General features: G+C 41.0%; 1 protein-coding gene across 1 annotated transcript in view; it reads right to left on the reverse strand.

Moving 5' to 3' along the window:
- LOC139021479 (ankyrin repeat domain-containing protein 26-like) overlaps positions 1-21523 on the reverse strand; it is an 80573-nt gene that overhangs the window by 19484 nt on the left and 39566 nt on the right. Inside the window, exons 11-16 of the mRNA XM_070431866.1 lie at positions 19434-19611; positions 16654-17094; positions 12965-13071; positions 8779-8908; positions 2067-2348; positions 1303-1511 (exon numbers count right to left, since the gene is read on the reverse strand). Coding sequence (XP_070287967.1) covers positions 1303-1511; positions 2067-2348; positions 8779-8908; positions 12965-13071; positions 16654-17094; positions 19434-19611 — 1347 coding nt within the window. The remainder of the gene's footprint in view (positions 1-1302; positions 1512-2066; positions 2349-8778; positions 8909-12964; positions 13072-16653; positions 17095-19433; positions 19612-21523) is intronic.

Here is a 21523-nt window from a genome sequence, read left to right on the forward strand (position 1 = left end):
GCCTAGGGACCCGATCTGTGCACAAATTTCATGCACTGGGCCTCTAGTCTATTGATAATAACAAAGTTCACAATCAAGAAAGTAAATATACCAAGTACCAGAATGTGTTGGAGTTACTTAACCCTTTGTGTTTAAGTTTTTATCTTAACTATTTCTATTTAGGGGGCTTCTGACAAGCAATTATACTAATAAAAAAGTAATATGCTAATTAGACCAGAGACCTTCTGAAGACCCTCTGACAAAGCCAGAGGCTTGGCTAGCCTGCAAACCGCCCCCAAACGGCCCTCAGCCCCTCACCCAGGCTGGCCATGCTCCCCCAGCGGGGACCCCCACCCCGATGAGTGCATGGCCAGCCTGCAAATGGCTTTCAGTCCCTCACCCAGGCTGGCCATGCCCTCCAGTGAAGTCCCCCACCCTGATGGGGCATGGCTGGCCTGCAAACCACCCCAGCCACTCACCCAGGCCGGCCACGCCCCCCAAGGTGACCCACATCCTGATCTGAGACCCCCTTCAGGGCAGACCAACCAGCCCCAACCAATGCACCAGGCCTCTTTCTATATTAATAAAAGGGTAATATGCTAATTAGACCAGGAGACCTTCTGGATGTCTGTCCAGACAGAGTCATATTGGTGGGGCCAAGACAGAGGTGGTTAGGGGCAATCAGGCCAAAAGGGGAGGGCAGTTGGGGTTATCAGGCTGGTCGGGGGGCAGCTGAGGTCGAGCAGGCCGGCAGACAGAGTGGTTAGGGGTTATCAGTCAGGCAGGCAGGTGAGCAGTTAGGAGCCAGGGGTCCCAGATTGCGAGAGGGTTATCTGACTGCCGGTTTAGGCCCGATCCCTGTGGGGATTTCCCACAGGGATCAAGCCTAAACTGGCAGTCGGACATCCCCCAAAGGGTTCCCAGATTGGAGAGGGTGCAGGCTGGGCTGAGGGATAACCCCTCCTCCCCTGTGCACCAATTTCGTGCACTGGGCCACTAGTTTTATAATAATATCGCTGTTTACATTTTAGAGCTTCAAGACACTCAGCTTAAAGACTAGTAGTAGACCCAGATAACTACATGGAAATATTAAGTGGGGAAAATAAAGGCAGGTAAAAGCAAAAAAGGGGGAGAGATGAAACCATCTTAAGGGGACATTTGAAAGGTGAGTTTATTTACTAACATCACTTTCCAAAGTTAAACGACCTAGTTGGCTTTCACGCCCTACTAATCTATGAACCTGGCCCAATAGTAACTATGTTTAAAGTTTAGAGGCTAATTAATGAATTAAATTTATTTTCTCTGATTCTGCATTTGACTTACTCAGTTAGCTGATTTTCCAGTAACTTTCTGCCTTCCAATTCTTCTTGGTAGAGTCGCACATATTTTTTCAATTCTCTTTCGATATCATCTTGAGAAGTTTGCACTTTAGAGATTTCTGACTCCAACTCTTTATTTCTGAGTTCCAAGTGACTTGTTGAAGCCTGATCATTTATCATCTGCTCTGACATTTTTTGAGATGCTCTTTGTCTCTACAACAAATAAAAAGGATACATTCTTAAAGTAATTATAAGCTGAACACTTATATTTGTTTTCTTTAGTTTTGAGTCATCAACTCAGAGATCAGCTTTAAGTGTGAAAAAAGCTGAAATTTAAAATAGCTATCATCAATGTCCACTGAATTGAATCTGAGTTATAAAGTTAATCATTATTCTATTAGTACTCATGTAATCTGATAATTCAAAGAATAATAGAATCAGTTTAAGATATTAAAAGTTAAAAAATATAACTTAATTCAAGAGTATGGTACAATTTTGAAATCATGTTTTTTATCTTTTCTTCCTAATAGTCTTATTTTACATCAACTGGTCTTAAAACTAAAATGAAGGATCATTTGGAAAGATCAATTTAGTGATAATGTTAGAAACTAAAATAGTGAAAAGGAAAAACAAATGCCACCTTCCTTCCAGAAATCTTCAAAATAAATTGCTATTAAAGGGAGTAAAGGAGAGGCAAAAATACTGTATTTATCGAAAAGGTAATTTGCAGTGAAATGAATTAAAGCACAATAAATCAAAAAAATTAACCTGTAAAAGTGAATTGACTTTTTCTACTTTGTCTGCTACATCCCGTATTGCTCTTTCTTCAAGCTTCTTTTTATAGTCTTCTAATTCACAGATTTCTACCATATTCTTTTCTATATTTCTGAGGTTTACTGCTTCTTGTTTCGCCTTCTTTACTCTATCCTTTAGTTCTTCACGTCGCTTTAGAAGTGGTTCCATTGATAACTCCTGTTGAGGTGTCTTTTCCTCATCTAGACGTATACATTTTGAAGATGATGGTTGCAGTTTTGCTATAAGCTCATCATTCTGCATGAATAAAAGAATATAGTTTGGTTATGAAGGTGTGGACACCAGTATGAAATTTTGAAATGAATTCAGTGGCAATAAAATGTTACCTATACTCTGGTAGGGTCTTAGAATGTGAAACCTTCAATTGCTCAGAATCAAGATCAAAGTTAAAACAACCAGGAGTCACAAAAATGTATTTACTGTTGTCATCTTTGCCACACAACATCTCTTCTGCCCTTGATTTTATATTCTTTTTTTCTATGACTGTTTCATGTCTTTCCTCCACAAAATGACTATGCATTGCTCCTGAATAGAAAGTCTCATATCTCTTCCCCCATCTTAACACTTCATAATCTTACACAAAAGTTTTAGGGGTATGGTATTCAGATATTCAGGACTGAGTTAAAAAATGCCTCACAAAATAAGACTTTGGAAATGAGACTAATTAATTAATCTTATAAATATAGACTCTAATGTCATATGTCTTTTATTGAACTGTGAACGTTTGATGCTAATTTGAATTGCATTCCAAAAAGAAATGATTCCCCGAGTTACTGAGAAATTACATCTCTCACTGTAAAAGTTTAGCGAGATGAGCCCTACATTTTTTATAATAAAAAAAAATGGGGATGGGTCTTAATCCAATAGTGCTATCTTGAAATTCTCTGTTACTTCCCACAAACTAAGGAAACATAGTAAACAAAACAACATCATCAACAACAACAACAAACTTGCTGGAATGTCAGTGATCATGACTTGGGAAGAACTACTTTCCTTCAGATACAATGATTACTTGGTAAGACAAGGTGAGGGATGTTGAGTTTTTGAAGCACGTCTCCAGATTCTCTGGCACTTGTCCAGGAAATAGGTGCTGGCCTCAGTGCTACCTGGGTTCTGGTGAATAAGATATGGTGACTGCTGTGTGACTGCTATGTCTGGGTGCCATCGGACTCTCTCCCCAGGGAAGCTCACCCTGGGAACCCAGCCACCATGTTGTGAAGAACGAAGCAGCCCAAGCCACATGGTCATCCTCACATAGGTGTCCAGATGAGACTGCCCCAGAGAACATCCCAGCCAAAAGCCCGCTGCACCTGAGAAACCCGTGAATGACCAAGCCTTTAGAGATGATACAACTTCCCAGCTTCAAGTCATCCCAGCTGATGGTAAGTGGAAAACAAATGAGCTGGCCTCACTGCAGATTTGTGAACAAGTAAATGCTGCTTTAAGACACGAAGTTTGGAGGTGGTTACTGAGCAGCAATAAGTAACTGGCACAGATACTGACATTAAAAATAGAGTGCTGACACTAAAAAAGAAACACACACACATATGGGAGCACCTCTGAACAGGTGGCAGGTAGAACCCGGCATAATGTAGAGAAGCATGAGAATGGAAACCAAAAGGGCCTCCAAGAAAGGGTGAGTGGAGGCCTGATGGCCCCTGAGGAGGCTGACAGCAAGGGCTTCTGGGCAAGTGAACACAATGACACTGAAAGGATTCTCACTAGGAAGCAGCTGAAAGTGAAATTGATGAGAAACATAAGCTAAAAATAGACAAGTAAATATAAAAGGACCCCATTTACCGGGTTAAAATATTGATTTCTTGTTTATACCTTCTCCCACATGTCCAATTGTCAAATATCCTAACATAAAGAAATGGCTTCTGGGCTAACATCAAATCCAGGATGTCCAGAAAACATGTTTGAAGGATGAAGCCAAAACTCATAAAACTCTTAAGACCGTAGAAACATTTACGTGGTGCCTCAAAGGATTTTCAGAATGTAAGAATTTTAACGGCACTGTTCTATAACACCTCCAGGAAGCCCAGGTGAAGAGCTGATCTGAAAACAAGTGGTGAGGTGGCTTTTCTAATGCCATGAACCCCAATAAAATTAACTGGACAGACACTCAAAGTTCCTAAGAGAATGCTAGCTTGGCCTCCTGAGGGGAGACCGAGACAGTACACAATCAAAAGGGCCTCTGGGCCTTAGATGTTCCACAGGGAGGACGCAGGCTGTAAAAAGAGCTGCAAGCACCGGCCATTTCTTATGAAAAGGACAGAGCAAAGTCTCAGAGGGAACAGCCAAGGGCAACAGAGAAGCACTCAAAGGTCAGGACTAAGCTTTCCTTTCCTCAGTGAGGAAACAGAGAGGATTATGAAATCATTTTAAATCTCAGTGGCAAAACAACAGCAATGCCTTTTGGCACCATTTAAATACAATTTCTCTAGCTTACTTCAAGCTTGTTTGTATGTTATACCACAGTGTTTCTCCATAGGAAACAAATTGGTTTTAAAATTTTGAGATTTCAGCCCTAGCTGGTTTGGGTAAGTAGATAGAGCACAGCCTGCAGACTGAAGGGTCATGGGTTCCATTCAGGTAAGGGCACATTCCTGGGTTGTGGGCTCAATCCCCAGTAGGGGGCATTTAGGAGATAGCCCATCAATGATTCTCATCATTGATGTCTCTCTCCCTCTCTCTCTCTCCCTCTCTCTCCCCCCCTTCCTCTCTAAAAACAAGTGGTGAGGTGGCTTTTCTAATGCCATGAATCCCAATAAAATTAATATATATATATATATATATATATATATATATATATATATATATATATATATTAGAGGCCCGGTGCACAAAAATTTGTGCACTCCAGGGGAAGGGGGTGTCCCTCAGCCTGGCCTGCGCCCTCTCGCAGTCTGGGACCCCTCGGGAGATAACGACCTGCTGATTTAGGCATGCTCCCGGGTGGCAGAGGGCACACCTAATCCCTAGGTGCAGCCCCTGGTCAGGCTCAGAGCAGGGCCAATTGGGGAGTTGGGGCGCTGCCCCCTGTCATGCACAGAGTAGGGCGGATTGGGAGGTTGCGATGCCATCCTCAGTCATGCTCAGGATAGGGCCGATTGGGGGGTTGGGGCACTGCCCCCTGTCACACTCAAGGCAGGGTCGATGGAGATGTTGCGAAGCCACACCCTGTCACGCACAGAGCAGGGCCAATCAGGGGGTTGGGGCGCTGCCCCCTGTCACTCACAGACCAGGGTCGATCAGGGGTTGGGGAGCTCCCCCCTGTCAGGCACAGAGTAGGGCCAATAGGGGAGTTGGGGCACCACCCCCTGTCACACACAGAGCAGGGCGGATCAGGGGGTTGGGGCGCTGCACCCTGTCACACTCATGGCAGGGCTGATGGGGAGGTTATGGCTCTACCCCGTTACACACAGAGCAAGGCCCATGGAGCGGGGTTGGGGCGTCACCCTCTATCACCCACAGAGCAGGGCCGATCAGGGGTTTGGGGCACCACCACTGTCACACTCAAGGTGGGGCTGATGGGGAGTTTATGGCTCTACCCTGTCACACACAGAGCAGGGCCAATGGGCGGGTCGGGGGGTTGGGGCACTGCACCCTGTCACACACAGAGCCGCAGGGCGATCAGTGGTTTGGGGAGCTCCCCCCTGTCAGGCACAGAGCAGGCCTGATCAGGGGTTTGGGGCACCTTCCCCTGTCATGATCAGAGCAGGTCAGATATGGAGGTTGTGGCCCTGCCCCCTGTCACAGAGCCGCAGGGTGATCAGGGGTTTTGGGCGCTGCCCCCTGTCATGTTGATCCCGGGGCCTGGATCCTAGGTGCTCTGCTGATCCGGTCCCAGGAGGCATATTACCCTTTGGGGGCCGGCTGGTTTGCCCTGAAGGGTGTCCTGGATCAGGGTGGGATCCCCCACTGGGATGCCTGACCAGTCTGGCGGAGGGGCTGAGGGCCGTGTTCAGGCTGGCAGGTGACTGAAGCTCCCAACTGCTCCTTTTTTTTCTTATTTTTTTTTCTGTTCTGGGCCAGCTTTAGCTCTGAGTCCTCGATGCTGAAAGCCAGTTTCTGACCTTTGTTTTTCCTTCTGTATTTGATACAATGTTGTGGTCAGGCTGGCTGAAGCCCGGCTAACTGAAAGCCGGTTTCTGGGGTTTTGTTTAGCTTCTATATTTGCAACATAGTTGCTTAGAGTTGCAGCTGAGTGGCCCGCAAGTCAGGCGGGGAACATTGGAGTCTGCCATCACTGGAGCAAGCAAGCCTTCCTGTTCGCTTCAGTGCATGGCTGCTGGCCGCCATCTTGGCTGACAGTTAATTTGCATAAGGATATGCTGATTAGCCAATGGGAAGGGTAGTGGTCATACACTAATTACCATGTTTCTCTTTTATTAGTGTAGATATTTAAAAATAAAATAAAATTTGAAATTTCAAAGTCAGGCATTTCTAAATAGGAAAGGTGACAGTCCAGATTTTAATCTTCTCCTCCCCAGGTGGTGAAAGCTTCTGGCAAGTCTATGAATTATGAGTTAAACACAATGAAAGAAATGGCTAAGTCAGCAGATCCTGTTACTAGGATTTCATGGAAATGGAAGTGAAGTGGGAGGCACTGGGTTAGAGGCTGAAGGTTTAAATGCAGACAAAAAGGAATGGGTGTTATCATTGTAAGCCTACTTTCCCATCATGTCACAGAGTCAGCAAAACATAAGCTGGCCATAAGCTTTATCAAGAAACAAGAAATCTCCATGAAAGTAGAGGTAAAAACATGCCACTACACTGACTTTTTTTTATTACATAAAACAGCTGGTACTATGCAAGATGACTGGGAAAGATACTCATAAAATTTGATTTGGTACTGGCATAAGGACAGACTTATTCATCAGTGAAGTAGAAGGGAGAAACCAAATCTAAGCCCAATTTGTGGCCAACTGCTTTTTGACAAGGGTGCCAAACAATTAAATCAGATATGAATAGTCTTTTTAACAAATTGTCCAGGGACAGCTGGATATCCACATGCAAATGAATAAAATTTGACCTCTACCTCAGACCATACATAAAAGTTAACTTAAAATGTAAAAGCTGAAACTATAAAAGACTTAAGAAGAAAACATTGGTGTATATCTTCATGACTGGATTTGGCATTGTTTAAATACAATGTCTCCTCTGCCTTACTTCAGGTTTATATGTGAAACCAAAAGACAAAAATAGATTAACTGGACTTCATCAAAATCAAAACCGTCTGTGCTTTGAAAGGCACTATTAGGAAACTGAAAAGGTAAGTTACTGAATGGAAGAAATATTTGAAAATCCTTTATCTAATAAGGGATTTGTATGTAGGACATTTAAAGAACTCTTACAATTCAATAATACAAAAACAATCCAATTAAAAATGGGCAAAGGAATTGAATAGATAGTTTTTCAAAGAATATATACATGTCAAAAGATAGTGAACATCACTAGTCATTAGAAAATTGTAAATCAAAACCAATAATAAGATGCCACTTCACACCCACTAGGATGGCCACAATAAAAAAAAAGTAATGACAAGTGTTGGCAAGAATGTGGAGAAATTGGAACCCTCATACACCATCAGTTAAATACAAATGGTGCAGCCACTTTGGAAAACAATCAGGCAGTTTCTCAAAAGGTTAAAGATCTGATCAAGCAATTCCATTTATAATTATATTCCCAAGAGAATGAAAACAATATGTTCACATAAAAAGTTGGACATGAATGTTCATAGCAGTATTAGTAACAACACCAAAACGTGGAAGTAACCCAAAGGTTCATCAAATGATGAATAGATTTTAAGAAATGTGGTCGCTTCATGCAATGAAATGTTATTCAGCAATAAACAGGAATGAAGTACTGGTGATACGTGCTACAAAAGAGATGTACCTTGAAAACATTATGCTAAATAAAAAAGGCAGTCACAAAGGAGCACCTACTCTGTGATTCCACTGATATGTAATGGGCAGAACAGACAAATCTAGAGAGACTGAGAGGACAGTAGTGCTTCCTGAGGGCCAGGAAGAGTGGGGAAGTGGAAGCTGGCACAGGGTGGTTGGTAAAGGGCACAGGGCTACTTTTTAGGGGGATGAAAATGTCCCCAAACTGACTGTGATGATGATTGTGTAACTCTGTGAATACAGAAAAAGGCACTGAACTGTATACTTTAAATGAGTGAACTGCATGGTATGTTCATTATGACTCAGTGAAGCTTCCACCAAAAGTTTTTTGGACTTGTTGCTGGTGCCAGGGTTCAAGACATAGAGCAGTGGTTCTCAAGCCTCTGGCCCTTTAAATATAGTTCCTCATGACCCAACCATAAAATTATTTTCATTGCTACTTCATAACTGTAATGTTGCTACTGTTATGAATCATAAAGTAAATATCTGATATGCAGAATGGTCTCAGGCAAACCCTGTGAAAGAGTCGTTCAACTGCCAAAGGGGTTGGGACCCACAGGTTGAGAACCACTGACAGAGAGCGTTAACAGTAGGCCCTTTTTATAGAAAAGTGATAAAGAAAAAGCTGTCTTTTTCACTGATACCAAGTCTATAAAATTAACAGAAAAATCTATATTTCACTACTTAAAGCATTGAATGATATCTATTTCCCCAAATTAGGTGAATTTTGGGTCCCAAAACTGATTTAAAATTACCTTCTGTTTTGGCTTTTTAGACTGAATTTCCATGTCAGCTGGACTTGGTTTTGAATCTCCAGGGAAACTAAGCTCTTCATTATCACATTCATGTAATTTCTGTTTTGCAACTTTTAGGAGTTTTTTAAGTCTGAAGAAATGTACAAAGCAAATATGTCAAATTCTTTAAGATTAAATATTTAGTTATTATTTAAACAGATATTATGCTTATAAAATCATATAAAATAAATAAATCTATAAATTATGATGCTCTCATTTGTTCTAATCTAATATTTTCTGAAAGCATACTAGCTAAATTATAATCTTCTGTAAATAAAATGAAAAAAGTCATGACATATGTGATATGGGTATATAGTTAATATTGTAACTATATAGACTCCTTATATTCATTTGACTATGTTAATATAAAACATTAATCTATTATTAAATATCAACTAGAAACCAGAAATCAGTATTCAAAGTGAAAAAGAAAACCACAATTACATGTGAATGTTTTGGAAAGACACAAAAATACCTTTTGGTACCTACTGACAATAGTCTACAAGAAGGAAGAAAAGTACCAACATCAAGGAGATCATTCAAAATAGAATCAGGAAAGAAGAATCTTTGAAGTCTGAGTGGAAGGGGAAAGCAGAAAAAGGCAGGGGTTTAGAAGAAGGGAAATCAGAGAGATAATGTGTAACAGTCTCTTCAAGACTGTTTTAAGAAAAGATCTTTGCTAGCACAATGTTAAGAAAGTGAAAGGGTTATAATATAGAGAAAGACAGTAAAGTGAGAGGAAACACACTGAGAGAATCAAAGAACAAACTTAAGAATTCAGCCAATAAACAGAAAGGAAGCCATGTGGGGGCTCCCCAGACATGGGAAAAATGGCATTGTGTTTCTATGAGTGATAAACACAGGATTACCCAGCTTCTTCTTTAAATCATACAAACATTTTGTATATGTGATCTCTTTTATAACTAAAAAAAGAGAAAGAAACATAAGCCAAATCAAGATAATTATTGGCATTGTTAAACAGTGACACAGATAGATTTTAGTTATTAAATTACTAGAGGCACAGTGCACAAATTCGTGCACAGGTGGCACCACTCGGCCTGGCCAGTGATTGGGGCTGATTTTGGCCATCTTGCTCAGTCCCAATTGGGGCCAATCGGGGCTGGCCGGCCAAGGGGAGGGACTGTGGGAGGTAGGCCAGCTGCGGGAGGTTGGCCTTGTGAGTGCACTGACCACCAGGGGGCAGCTCCTGCATTGAGCATCTGCCCCTTGGTGGTCAGTGGGTATCATATCAACCAGTGGACCAGTCGTTCAGTCAACCGGTAGTAACAGTCACTTATATATACACTAGTAGCCCGGTGCACAAAAATTTGTGCACTCAGGGGTGAGGGTGAGGGGTGGGGCCAGACCCCTCAGCCCGACCTGCATCCTCTGTCATGTTTCGAGACCCTGGCCACTCCTGGCCTAGGCACAGGCCTACAGGCTTGGGGTGGCCTGGCTCCCGAGGCCCCATTTTATCAAGGGAACAAAGTCAGTGTTAGTTACAGCCCTCACTGAACCCAGTACACTGCATCTGTGCATACAACTGCCTCGTTCATGCGCCTGCTCTGCCCTACTGAATTACTAACATCTTGAGGACATAGTGCTGTCTTATCCTGCTTCAAATTTCGGTGCCTGTCCTGGTGCCAGGGACCTGAGAGGTTTGCTGAGTGAGTGAATAATGAGTGAGTGAATGAGTGAATGAATGAGTGAGTAAGTGAATGAGCAAGCAGCTAAGGGGCAGGAACTTCTGCCGTGTTGCCATGGCAACAGGGCAGAAGTTCTGGCCCCACTCCCGGCTCCCTGAAGCCCACGCGGGAAAGTTCCCGCCCTGCTCCCAGTGCCTGGCGCCCCTCTCCTGGCTGCCTGACATCTTGAGAACATAGCTCTGCCTTATCCTGCGTCAACTTCAGTGCCTGCCCTCGTACCAGGGACCTGAGAGGGTTTGCTGAGTGAGTGAATGACTGAATGAATGAGCGAGTGAATGAGTGAATGAATGAGCAAGTAAGTGAATGAGCAAGCAACTACCTGTAGCAATAGTTTGCACACCGCTCTGGGCTGCCTGACGCAAACCCCGGGCAGTTCCCGCCCTGCTCCCAGGGGCCCCATTCCCCTCTCCCAGTTGCATAGTTTGCGCAGAGCAAAGGCGGTCCAGGTGTGCGTGTTGGCAGATCCATACATTAGCACCCACCAACCCGGGATCCCCATGGAAGGGCCGTTTCTGGGCATGGCCATTGGCAGATTGGTGAATTAGCACCCTCCAAACCAGGATACCCATGGGAGGGCTGTTGTCGGGTGTAGCCGGAGGCTGATTGGTGCATTAGCACCCGCCAACCTGGGATCCCTGGGCAGGCCATTTGTGGGCGTGTCCGGTGGCAGATCACTGTGGTCCTGCCAGCCAGCCCTGGGTCGGGTCCCATACGCTCTGCCTGCCACCAGGGTCACAGATAGCAGGCCTGGATGGCAGCGGGACAGACAGGATGGCGCTGTCCCATCATGCCTGTAGTATGCAAATTATCCGCCATCTTTGTTGGCGGTTAACCGCCATCTTGGTTGGCAGTTAATTTGCATATCACCCAGATTAGCCAATGGGAAGCATGTCGGAGGTATGGTTAATTACCAAGCTTGTCTATTAGATAGGACTAGAGGCCGGGTGCACAAAAATTTATGCACTCAAGGGGCAGTGGGGAGCAGGAGTCCCTCAGCCCAACCTGTGCCCTCTCGCAGTCTGGGACCCCTCAGGGATGACCACCTGCTGGCTTAGGCCCGCTCCCCAGGGGATTGGGCCTAAGATGGCAAACAGACATCCCTCTGGCAGCCTGGCAGCCCTCGGGGGATGCCCACTTGCCAGCGGGGAGCAGACTTAAGCTGCAGTCAGACATCCTTATCACTTCTGAGGAGGCAGGAGAGGCTCCTACCACCACCGTTGTACTGGCAGCCATCAGCCTGGCTTGTGGCTGAGCAGAGCTCCTCCCATGTGAGAGCACCCTGACCACCAGAGGGCAGCTCCTGCATTAAGCATCTTCCCCCTGGTGATCAGTGTGTGTTACAGTGACCAGCCAGTCCCAGTCCTTCTGCTGTTAGTGTCAGTTTGCATATTACCCTGTTACTATATAGGATAGAGGCCTGTTGCACGGGTGGGGGCCGGCTGGTTTGCCCTGAAGGGTGTCCTGGATCAGGGTGGGGGTCCCGCTTGGGTGCCTGGCCAGCCTGGATGAGGGGATGATGGCTATTTGCAGTTGGTCACACCCCCTTCAGGGTGCGGGTCCCCATTGGGGTGCCTGGCCTGTCTGGGTGAGAGCCTGAGGGCCGTTTTCAGGCTGGCGGGTGACTGAAGCTCCCAACCTCTCCTTTTCTTTTTTTTTTTTTTGATTCTGGGATTTATTTACTTTCTATGGCTGTCACTGGAACTGAGAGCTAGCTTTAGCTCTGAGGCTTGGCTCCAGCTCTGAGACCTCGGCTGCTGAAAGCAGGTATCTGCTTTTGTTTGGCTTCTATAATTGAAACACTCTTACAGCTCCAGCTCTGAGGACTGGCTGGCTGAAAGCAGGTTTCTGGGCTCTGTTTAGCTTCTATAATTGCAACATAGTTGCTTGGAGTGCAGCTCAGAGGCCAGCAGCAGCAGGCGGGGAACCTTGGCTTCCTCCATCACTGGAGCAAGCCAGCCTCCTGTTCTCTTCAGCTGCCTGGCTGCCGGCCACCATCTTGGTTGGCAGTTAATTTGCATATCTCGCTGATTAGCCAATGGGAAGGGTAGCGAAGTTGCAGTTAATTACCATGTTTGTCTATTATTAGATAGGATAGATTTGAGTGCAGAAGGGATGCACACTATGAGAAGAAGGGAATATCACCAAAGAGAGCAGATATTTTGCAGAATTAAAAATTCAAGGTAGACATGAAAAGAACAGTTGACAGGATATGCAAAAGGCATCCTCATTATGGTTTTATGAATCATAAAAAAGTAAGTACAATATCATATCCTTCAAAGCAGTTTCAGATTGCAGTGTGTGTTTCTCCAGTAAGTTTTTAAATAGATAATTTAATTATAAAAATTTACAGAGGAAATAAATTTTATTTTAGTTTTAATAAAGTAAAATGACAGTTAAATCTTAATTCATGGCAGAAATGTTCTGAAATATTAAAATCTTACCGAGTAATCTCTTTTTCTAAATCACCAATATCATTTACTTCTTGCTGCAACCTCTGCTGCAGAAATATATTTAAGTCGATATATTTCTTTAACTCTTCTTTTTTGTGCTGACATTTTGAAAAAAAATTTAAAGAAAATTATTTTAAAAAATCTAGAGACTCTTCTTTTTTAAAAAATATGATTTCTAATGAATTCATGAATAACATGGGTAGACAAGTTTATAAATGGTAGTAGACAGGTTTATAAAATCTAGTTTATAAACGTGATGCCAATAGGACAGATTTAAAAAATAATGACTTCTTACAGCAGCTTAAATTGATTTTACATTTTCACCACTTTCTTTATGGAAATTAAATTGCCAAAGTTTGTGAAAACAGAGGTTTTGACATATAAATTACTAAGGGCTAAAATACTTTTTAAGGCTACATTGACCTTTTAGTTTCTAAAGGTGCCCTAGAAACATTTTCATCAATAGTTCAAGATATTCCAGGTTCAATTAAATCACATCTTACTAAGGTAATCTTTGAAAGCTTCCCATGCAGTTCCCATTACCTTATGGTGGTAATCTGACTTTAGGATGATGTAGAATCTCATTCTCTGTAAGTTTTCTTCCATAGGTTTCATTTTCTACTTTTCTGTTATACACTTTCCTCTTTAAATAAAATGTCTTCTCTATATTACATAAAAGCATAACTTTTACTTGATTTTTGTAGCTTTTTCTGTCATCCTGTTGTCCCCATCCATTAAATATAACATTTTTTAATGCAAAGGTCTCACCCATATATTCATATTTTCACCACTCAATCTTTTTTTCTTTCTTTCTTTCTTTCTTTCTTTCTTTCTTTCTTTCTTTTTTTTTTTTTTTTTTACATAAGAAGCTGACTTTCAATTCTATAATTTCACTAAAATTTTTTGGAGAGTCATCTTCTTTTAGTCCTTTAATGCTTTACTTCTCAGCAGCGACTGATAACAATGATCATATACACATTGCCCTGCAGTCCTTCAACTGTACTTCATTTCTAAACAGTAAACATGATGTACAGTCTTCCACCCTGTCTATTTTTTATTTATTTATTTTTGCTTGGTTTTGGGGGGAAAGAAGTGGTAGCATGTTTATTTTTCTTCACCATGCTGAATGCCATAGACTAGAACTACATTGAGGTTGAAGGGAGATGTAACAAGTTTAAGAAACTCAATACCTGGTTTTACAATTTGATGACCTTCGTTTTGAATACTTAAGCTAAAGATAAGGGCTAGAGATTATGTACTTAGCATAAGAAAATAACTATATAATCAATACAACAGAAATTATGAGGAATTTCAAAAGGACAGAAAGATAATAGCATCTAACAAAGAATCCCTAAAAGACAGAAAGCTAATAGGATGAACTCCCAGACATACACAGAAGAGGAATACCCTGAAGAATAAATTAGGGGAGCTCCAGTCCAGCAGTGGCTAGAGACAGTGGTCACCAAAGACAATAGGGAGTTTTTTCACCTTTTAGCATGGAAAATTTCTAACAAACAAAAGAAGATAGAATATTATATTGGCCCTCCATAGGTTCATCGCCCTGGTTCACAATTTTATTTTTAATTTCTTTTCTACCTTACTTCTTTTTTATTTTCTTTCCATAACGATGTATCCCCACTATGGCCTTTTCCATCTCCACCCAACTCCATCACACACCTGGAAATCATCTGTTGTCCATGTCCATGAGTTCTCTCTAATTTTTTCTCTTTTTGTTCCATCCCTACACCATCCCCCAACACCACCACCGCAAGCAGCACACAAGTACCATATGATTTTACTCATATATGGAATTTAATGAACAAACTGAACTACCAAGCAAAATAGAAACAGACTTCCAGAAAGCAGTCTATTCCCTTCTTAAAATTCTCTCAGAGATACTTCAATCTCAACACTTCAAACCAGATTCCCTAATCAACATTTCTAGCCTTGACCCCTTTACTGAGGTCATCTGTACTTTTCCTTTTCCCTTCTTGCTCCTCATAAACAATATCCTCAACCACACACTCATGAACCATGAGTGACCTGGATCACCCTTGTAGATTGCTAAGCTTGTACATTTTATGTTGATTCTTACTGGCGTTACTTTGAGTGTACTACTGTTATGTTCTGAGTTTGGGGGCACCTTCACCCTTAGGATGTTGACCAGCATTCTCCGTCTTGTTTTTCTCTTATAATGCAAATGTTATTTTTGCAAGTGGCAGATTATCAATTATTTGCCTTTAAAAATAATAATACATTCTTATTTCATAGAGACCTTACCAATAAAAGTCTTCTGAAGTTCTTTTCACATGTTATCTCAACTATATTGTTTGAAGGCTTGGGAAAGCTAGAGCTATCTTCTTCTTGCCAATGCAGAAGACTCTTTACCTCAACATTCTGTTGATCAAATATCTTGGTTTGAATTCCAAGACAGCCAGTGATCTAAAGTATTTAGTTGTATCTTAACTATAGTTAAGCTCAAATGTGTTCAATGTATACACAGATAGGTACATTTATATCAAATAATATCCCTCACAGGCAAATTAACACATACAAAGACAAGATTATCTCTTGGGAAGAAAATTAAGAGAATGGGGAATTCAAGGCTAAAGCATTCCACACAAATGAGATGACAAGTGCAGAAATGAATGAGATCACCGAGAGTTGAAACAGAGAATGCTTCATAGAGGGGAGATTGGGAGCTAGGTCCAAATAGATATAGGATGAGGCAGGAGGGAAAGAAACTGAAAAGACAGAATGGAGAGCATGAGTAAAGGCAGAGAGATGCTGAAATCAGGCCAGTTATCTCAGAGGATAAAAATCCCATGACAACGCCCTGACTGGTTTGTCTCAGTGGATAGAGCATCAGCCTGCAGACTGAAGGGTCCCAGGTTTGATTCCAGTCAAGGGCATGTGCCTGGGTTGCAGGCACATCCCCAATAGGGGGCGTGCAAGAGGCAGCTGAATCGATGTTTCTCTCTCATCGATGTTTCTAACTCTGTATCCCTCTCCCTCTCCCTTCCTCTCTGTAAAAAATCAATAAAGTATATTTAAAAAAATAAATCCCATAACAAGAAGAGAAAAACCTGTGTTCACACAATGACTTGTACAAATAGTACTCCTAGTTGAATTACTAACAACCAAAAAGTGAAAACAATACAAATTTCCATGAATTGATAAATGGATAAGTGGAAGAGCCACATGGTGAAGTATTGTTCGGCAATAAAAAGAAAGAAATAAAATACTGTTATGTGCCATAATGTGCACACACTTTAAAATATGAGATTAAGGGAAAGAAGCCAGTCCAAAGGACTATAACTTCTGTGATTGCATATATATGAAATATCCAGAATAAGCTAATCAATAGAGACAGAAATGAGACTGGTTTTTGCAAGGAACTGGTAGTTACTGCTAAGTGGTGTGGAGTTTGTTTCTGGAGTGATAAAAATATCATATAATTGACTGAGGTGATAGATGCACAACTTTCTGAATATGTTTAAAATATTGAATCATATAATTTATACAATGTGTGAATTATATCAATATTTTAAAGATATCCATTAGTGGATCTAGAATCAATTTTTTTAGTTGTCATTTGTGGATGTACATATTACAATGATCTGAACATTTCCATGCTTTCATAATATTTCCTAGTGAGAAAAAATGAAAGATATGCCTACTTCAACTGGTTTGTAGAATGACCTTCCCGCACAAAACCCTTCATCTCTTGCTGTCTGGGAAGCAAGTTGTAGGTCTCCTTTTGATGTCTGGCAATGCTCATGATCCTGTACAGCGGTAGCCAGTCTAGACCGGTATGATTCAACTTCTGCTTCCAGTCTTCCTCTGTTTTGTTGTTCATCCTCCAGTTTACTGTTTAGCACAGTGTTCTCAACTCTCAGAACTTCAAGCTTCTCATTGTGTTGAAATACTGTTTCTCTTATTGTCTTTTGAAGATGGTCATTCTTTTCGTTGACAATTGCAATGTCCTCAAAATGTTCTTTTTCCATTTCTTGCTTCTGATTTTTTGCCATGTCTATTTCCAGTCTTAGCTTGGCATTTTCATCCTGCAACATGCAATTTTCACGCAATAGACTTTCTTCTTTTTCAGAACTTTCAGGAACCTAAATAACACAAAGGAGACTTTTAGCTACAACATTGAAAAACATGCCATGATAGCTTCTGAAATTAAAGAATAACTATGTTTATAATTTCAAAAATTGCAATAAGTAGGTATCCTTCTGGAAAAAAATAGAGTTGGATCCAATTCTTTAACTTTTTCCAAGCACAAAATCTCTTAATTTCAAAAATTTAATATACAATTATGAATTTTTAAAATGAAAAATATTACAAGAGAATTATAAGAGTCTCAAAATTGGAAAGGGTTTTCCTGAATCACCACAAATCCAGAATGCATTAAGTAATTGATTACTAACTCCAACACTTAAAAATTGAGATTACAGTCTGAACACACAGCTGCTCCACAGTAAGAGTATTAACCCTACATATATTAGGATAAACTAAATTTCCTAAAATTTTTCCCAATATTATCCCATAGATATTCTATTTTTCTAATACATTCCTAGATAGTTATAAAGACTACCTCCATGAACAACGGATAACCAAGCATTTTCCTAAGGACTTCTACATCCATCAATGACCTCATTCAGTTATCACAATCTGGAATGGAGGGGTTAAAAGATAAACAATTTCAGGATTTTCCCCAGGTTTTCAGACTCCACAATTCCTGCTCTTACACCAGTCCATAGTTCCTCTCCAGTGTGGATATAAAAACACAAAAGAAGCCTATGTTTCAAAAAACAAATGATGAATAAGTGAAGTTTACAGAGTCTTCTTAGAAAATCATGAGTTTTTTTGTTGATGCAATAACTTTCATTTCTTGTTCATGATGTTTAAAGTAATATTAAATGTGAAATGTGTGTGTTGGGGGGGGGAATACACTGAACTACTTTAGTAGGAATAAGATACTTATCAATAAGTTGTCACTAAGTATATATTGCAGCATGCCATTCTTTTCAGAAGTCCTATGTATTAAAATGGGATGCTACTTAGAGCAAAGTGTTACTTTTCTCAAAAGTAGAAGAATGACATCTAAAATAACATCTTTGAACTGGTTATACCCTCCTTCAGTGGAAGTGAAAACTAGCCTCTTTATTGATATATCAAGGAAATAAAATCATTGCCCAAATTTGGAATATCTGTTGTTAGTAACAATATCTTTGAGATCATGGACAACACATTGATTCCTACAGAAAATATTAAAAGCCTCCCCTTAGGATGAGGCCATTGTGAAGTCACTACTTGACTGTTGGAGGCAAATGGATTTGAATTAACAATATCATTTTATCTAATGGACCCAAAATGTCACCCCTATCACACACACACACACACACACACACACACACACACACACACACATTTTCTAAATCCTCTATAGTTTCCATATGTACAGTATTGTTTTTTTAAATATATACACACCCATGGATACTCACACACATTTGAAAATGACTAAATAAGCTATCTCAGAATTCACTTTCTTATGAGCTATTTCTATCTCTTTTGGTTTGCAAAGGTGTTTGGTCAGAATTCCATCTTGTAATATTCTGGCATTCTGTTCTGGAGAAAATTGGCTCTGAGTGTAATCTCACTCTTCTACAACCCAGGGACACATTTCATTGAGTTTTTGGTCTCATACCATTAAAAAATATAACCGAAGCTTAAGAGCAGTACCTTAAACAAACTGTGAAAAGGAAGTAGCCTGTTTTAGCACAGTGATTTTTCCTCTCCATGAAAAAGTCAAATTTTAAGTGATTACCGCATTTGTCATAGAGCAAAAATACAGTATTCTGAAATAAAATTTCTTTATGAACATTGGAATAGTTCTATCACAGTCTCAAGGCAATTTAGCCTGTATGTTAACATTTTTTAATAGCCAAAATTAGCATTTATGTTAATGAATAAGCTCAATTTATTTTCCATTTCTTCATTTAAAAAACAAACACAGATCATCTGTTACATGCCATGACTAGTAACAAATTAATAATTTTAGTCATAAATGTCAAAGTTCAGATTTTTTTAAAATGATATATTTTATTGATTGTTTTATTTTTAAAAAGAGAGGATGGGAGAGAAAGAGAGTTAGAAACATCTATGAGAGAGAAACATCGATCAGCTGCCTCCTGCTCATCTCCTACTGGGGATGTGGGGATGTGCCTGCAACCCAGGTACATGCCCTTGACCGGAATCGAACCTGGAGCCTTTCAGTTGGCAGGCCGATGCTCTATCCACTGAGCCAAACTGGTTTTGGCCAAAATTCAGGTTTTGAATGAGATGACATTTTTGGATTTGCTTTAAACATAATAATATACATTAAAATTAAAGGGATATAAATATTGATGAAGTACTGTTAGATATAAGAGATTTTTCCCAAAGATAAATTTACCTCATTCTCTGTTATAATATCCAATGTGATGTTTTGTGTTCTAATAGTGGTTTCAAGTTGTGGGTTCATTTCAACTTCTTTAATAGAGTGCTCTTCTTTCTTTCTTAACTGCACCCTATTTTTCTCACATAACAGATTAGCTTTTCCTCTCTTCTCTTTTTCTTCTCTTAAGGTGAATCTGCAGTTAAATATAACCAAAGCTGTGATCAACATAAGATAGCCTGTTATATTTATACTAGAGGCCCGAAGCACAAAATTCTTGCAAGGGGCTCAACCCTCGCAGCCCCTTTGCAGCCACGGCTTCATCTGGAAGGTTGTCTGGACAGTCATTCTGCTGTTTGGTCTAATTAGCATATTAGCTCTTTATTATATAGGGTGATGTCTTGTGTAAACCTCATGGTAACCACAAAGCCAAACCTCCAGCAGATTCACAAAAAATAAAGAGCAGAAATCAAACCACACTATGGAAAATCTTCAGTTCACAGAGCAAGGCAACAAGAGAGGGAGAATGGAGCAATGGAACTGCAAAACAGCCAGAAAACAACAAGAGAGCATTGTAAGTCATTACCTGTCAATAATTACTTTGTAAATGGATTGACTTCAATCAAAAGGCATAGGATGACTCGGGGTAATGAACACACAATGCAGTGGACAGAGAGTGTGCTATAGAACTGCACAACTGGAACCTGTATAATGTTGTTAACCAAAGGCACCTCAATAAATTCAATTAAGAGAAAGGCATAGAATGACTTTATGGATTATAATAAGAACCAACTATATGCTGCCTACAAGAGACTCAATTCATTCATTTTTTTAAAACATTTTAATCCTCACCTGAGGATATGCTCATTGGTTTTAGAAAGAGGGAAATGCAAAGACAGGCAGACAGACAGACAGAGAAACATCAATGTGAGGCAGCCAATGTATTTATTGGCTGCCTCCCATTCATATCCAGACCAGATATCAAACTTGACTGGAAATGGACCTATAAACTTTTGGTATAATGGATGGCCCTCCAATCAACCTAGCCACACAGACCAGGGCTCAATTCATTCTTAAACATACTTAAAGGCGCAACACAAAGAGATGGAAATGATATTCCTTGCAAGTAGAAATCAAATGGGAACAGTTGTAATTATACCTGTATCAGACAAAACAGAATTTAATCCAAAAACTGGAACAAGAGACAAAGAAGGTCTTTTATAAGGGGGTTACTTCATAAAGAAGATAAAACAATCGTAAATATGTATGTACTCAACATTGGTTACCCTAAAATATTAAATAAATACTAACAGAACTAAAGGTAGAAATAAATAACAATACAATAATAGTAGGGGGAATCAATACTCTACTTTCAGCCATGAAGGATCAACTAGACACAAAATCAACAAGGAAATGTTGAACTTGAACAAAACATTAGACCAAATGGACATAACAAACATTTATAGAACAGTCATACATATTTTATCACTGTCTCAAAGAGATAGCTGCACTCCCATGTTCACTACAACCTTATTCACAATAGCAAAATTTATAAATTAAGTGTTCACCAATACATAAACAAATAAAGAAGATGTGGTATGTATATATGTTTGACAGGGTGTGGCGCACCAACCCCCTGATCGGCCCTGCTCTGTGGGTGACAGGGGGTGGTGCCGCAACCTCCCCATCGACCCTGCATTGAGTGTGACAGGGAGCGGTGCCCCAACCCCCCAGTCGGCCCTACCCTGAGCGTGACTGAGGGTGGCATGGCAACCTCCCGATCTGCCCTGCTCTGTGCATGATGGGGCGACGCCCCAACTCCCCAATCGGCCCTGCTCTGAGCCTGACCAGGGGCTGCACTTAGGGATTGGGCCTGCCCTCTGCCACCCAGGAGCAGGCTTATGCCAGCAGGTTGTATCTCCTGAGGGGCCCCAGACTGCGAGATGGCACAGGCCGGGCTGGAAACCCCCCTCCCCCCACCCCCCGAGTGCACAAATTTTTGTGCACCGGGCCTCTAATAATATATAAAAAGCCAGACATCAAGACCAAACAACTCGATGGACAACCGAACAGGAGGCTGCATGGGGCGACCAGGCTGGCAGGGGGAT

This window comes from Myotis yumanensis, unplaced genomic scaffold, assembly GCF_028538775.1.
Source record: "Myotis yumanensis isolate MYYU_CA2020_CCGP unplaced genomic scaffold, mMyoYum1.0.hap1 SCAF_1, whole genome shotgun sequence".
Taxonomy (NCBI): Eukaryota; Metazoa; Chordata; class Mammalia; order Chiroptera; family Vespertilionidae; genus Myotis; species Myotis yumanensis.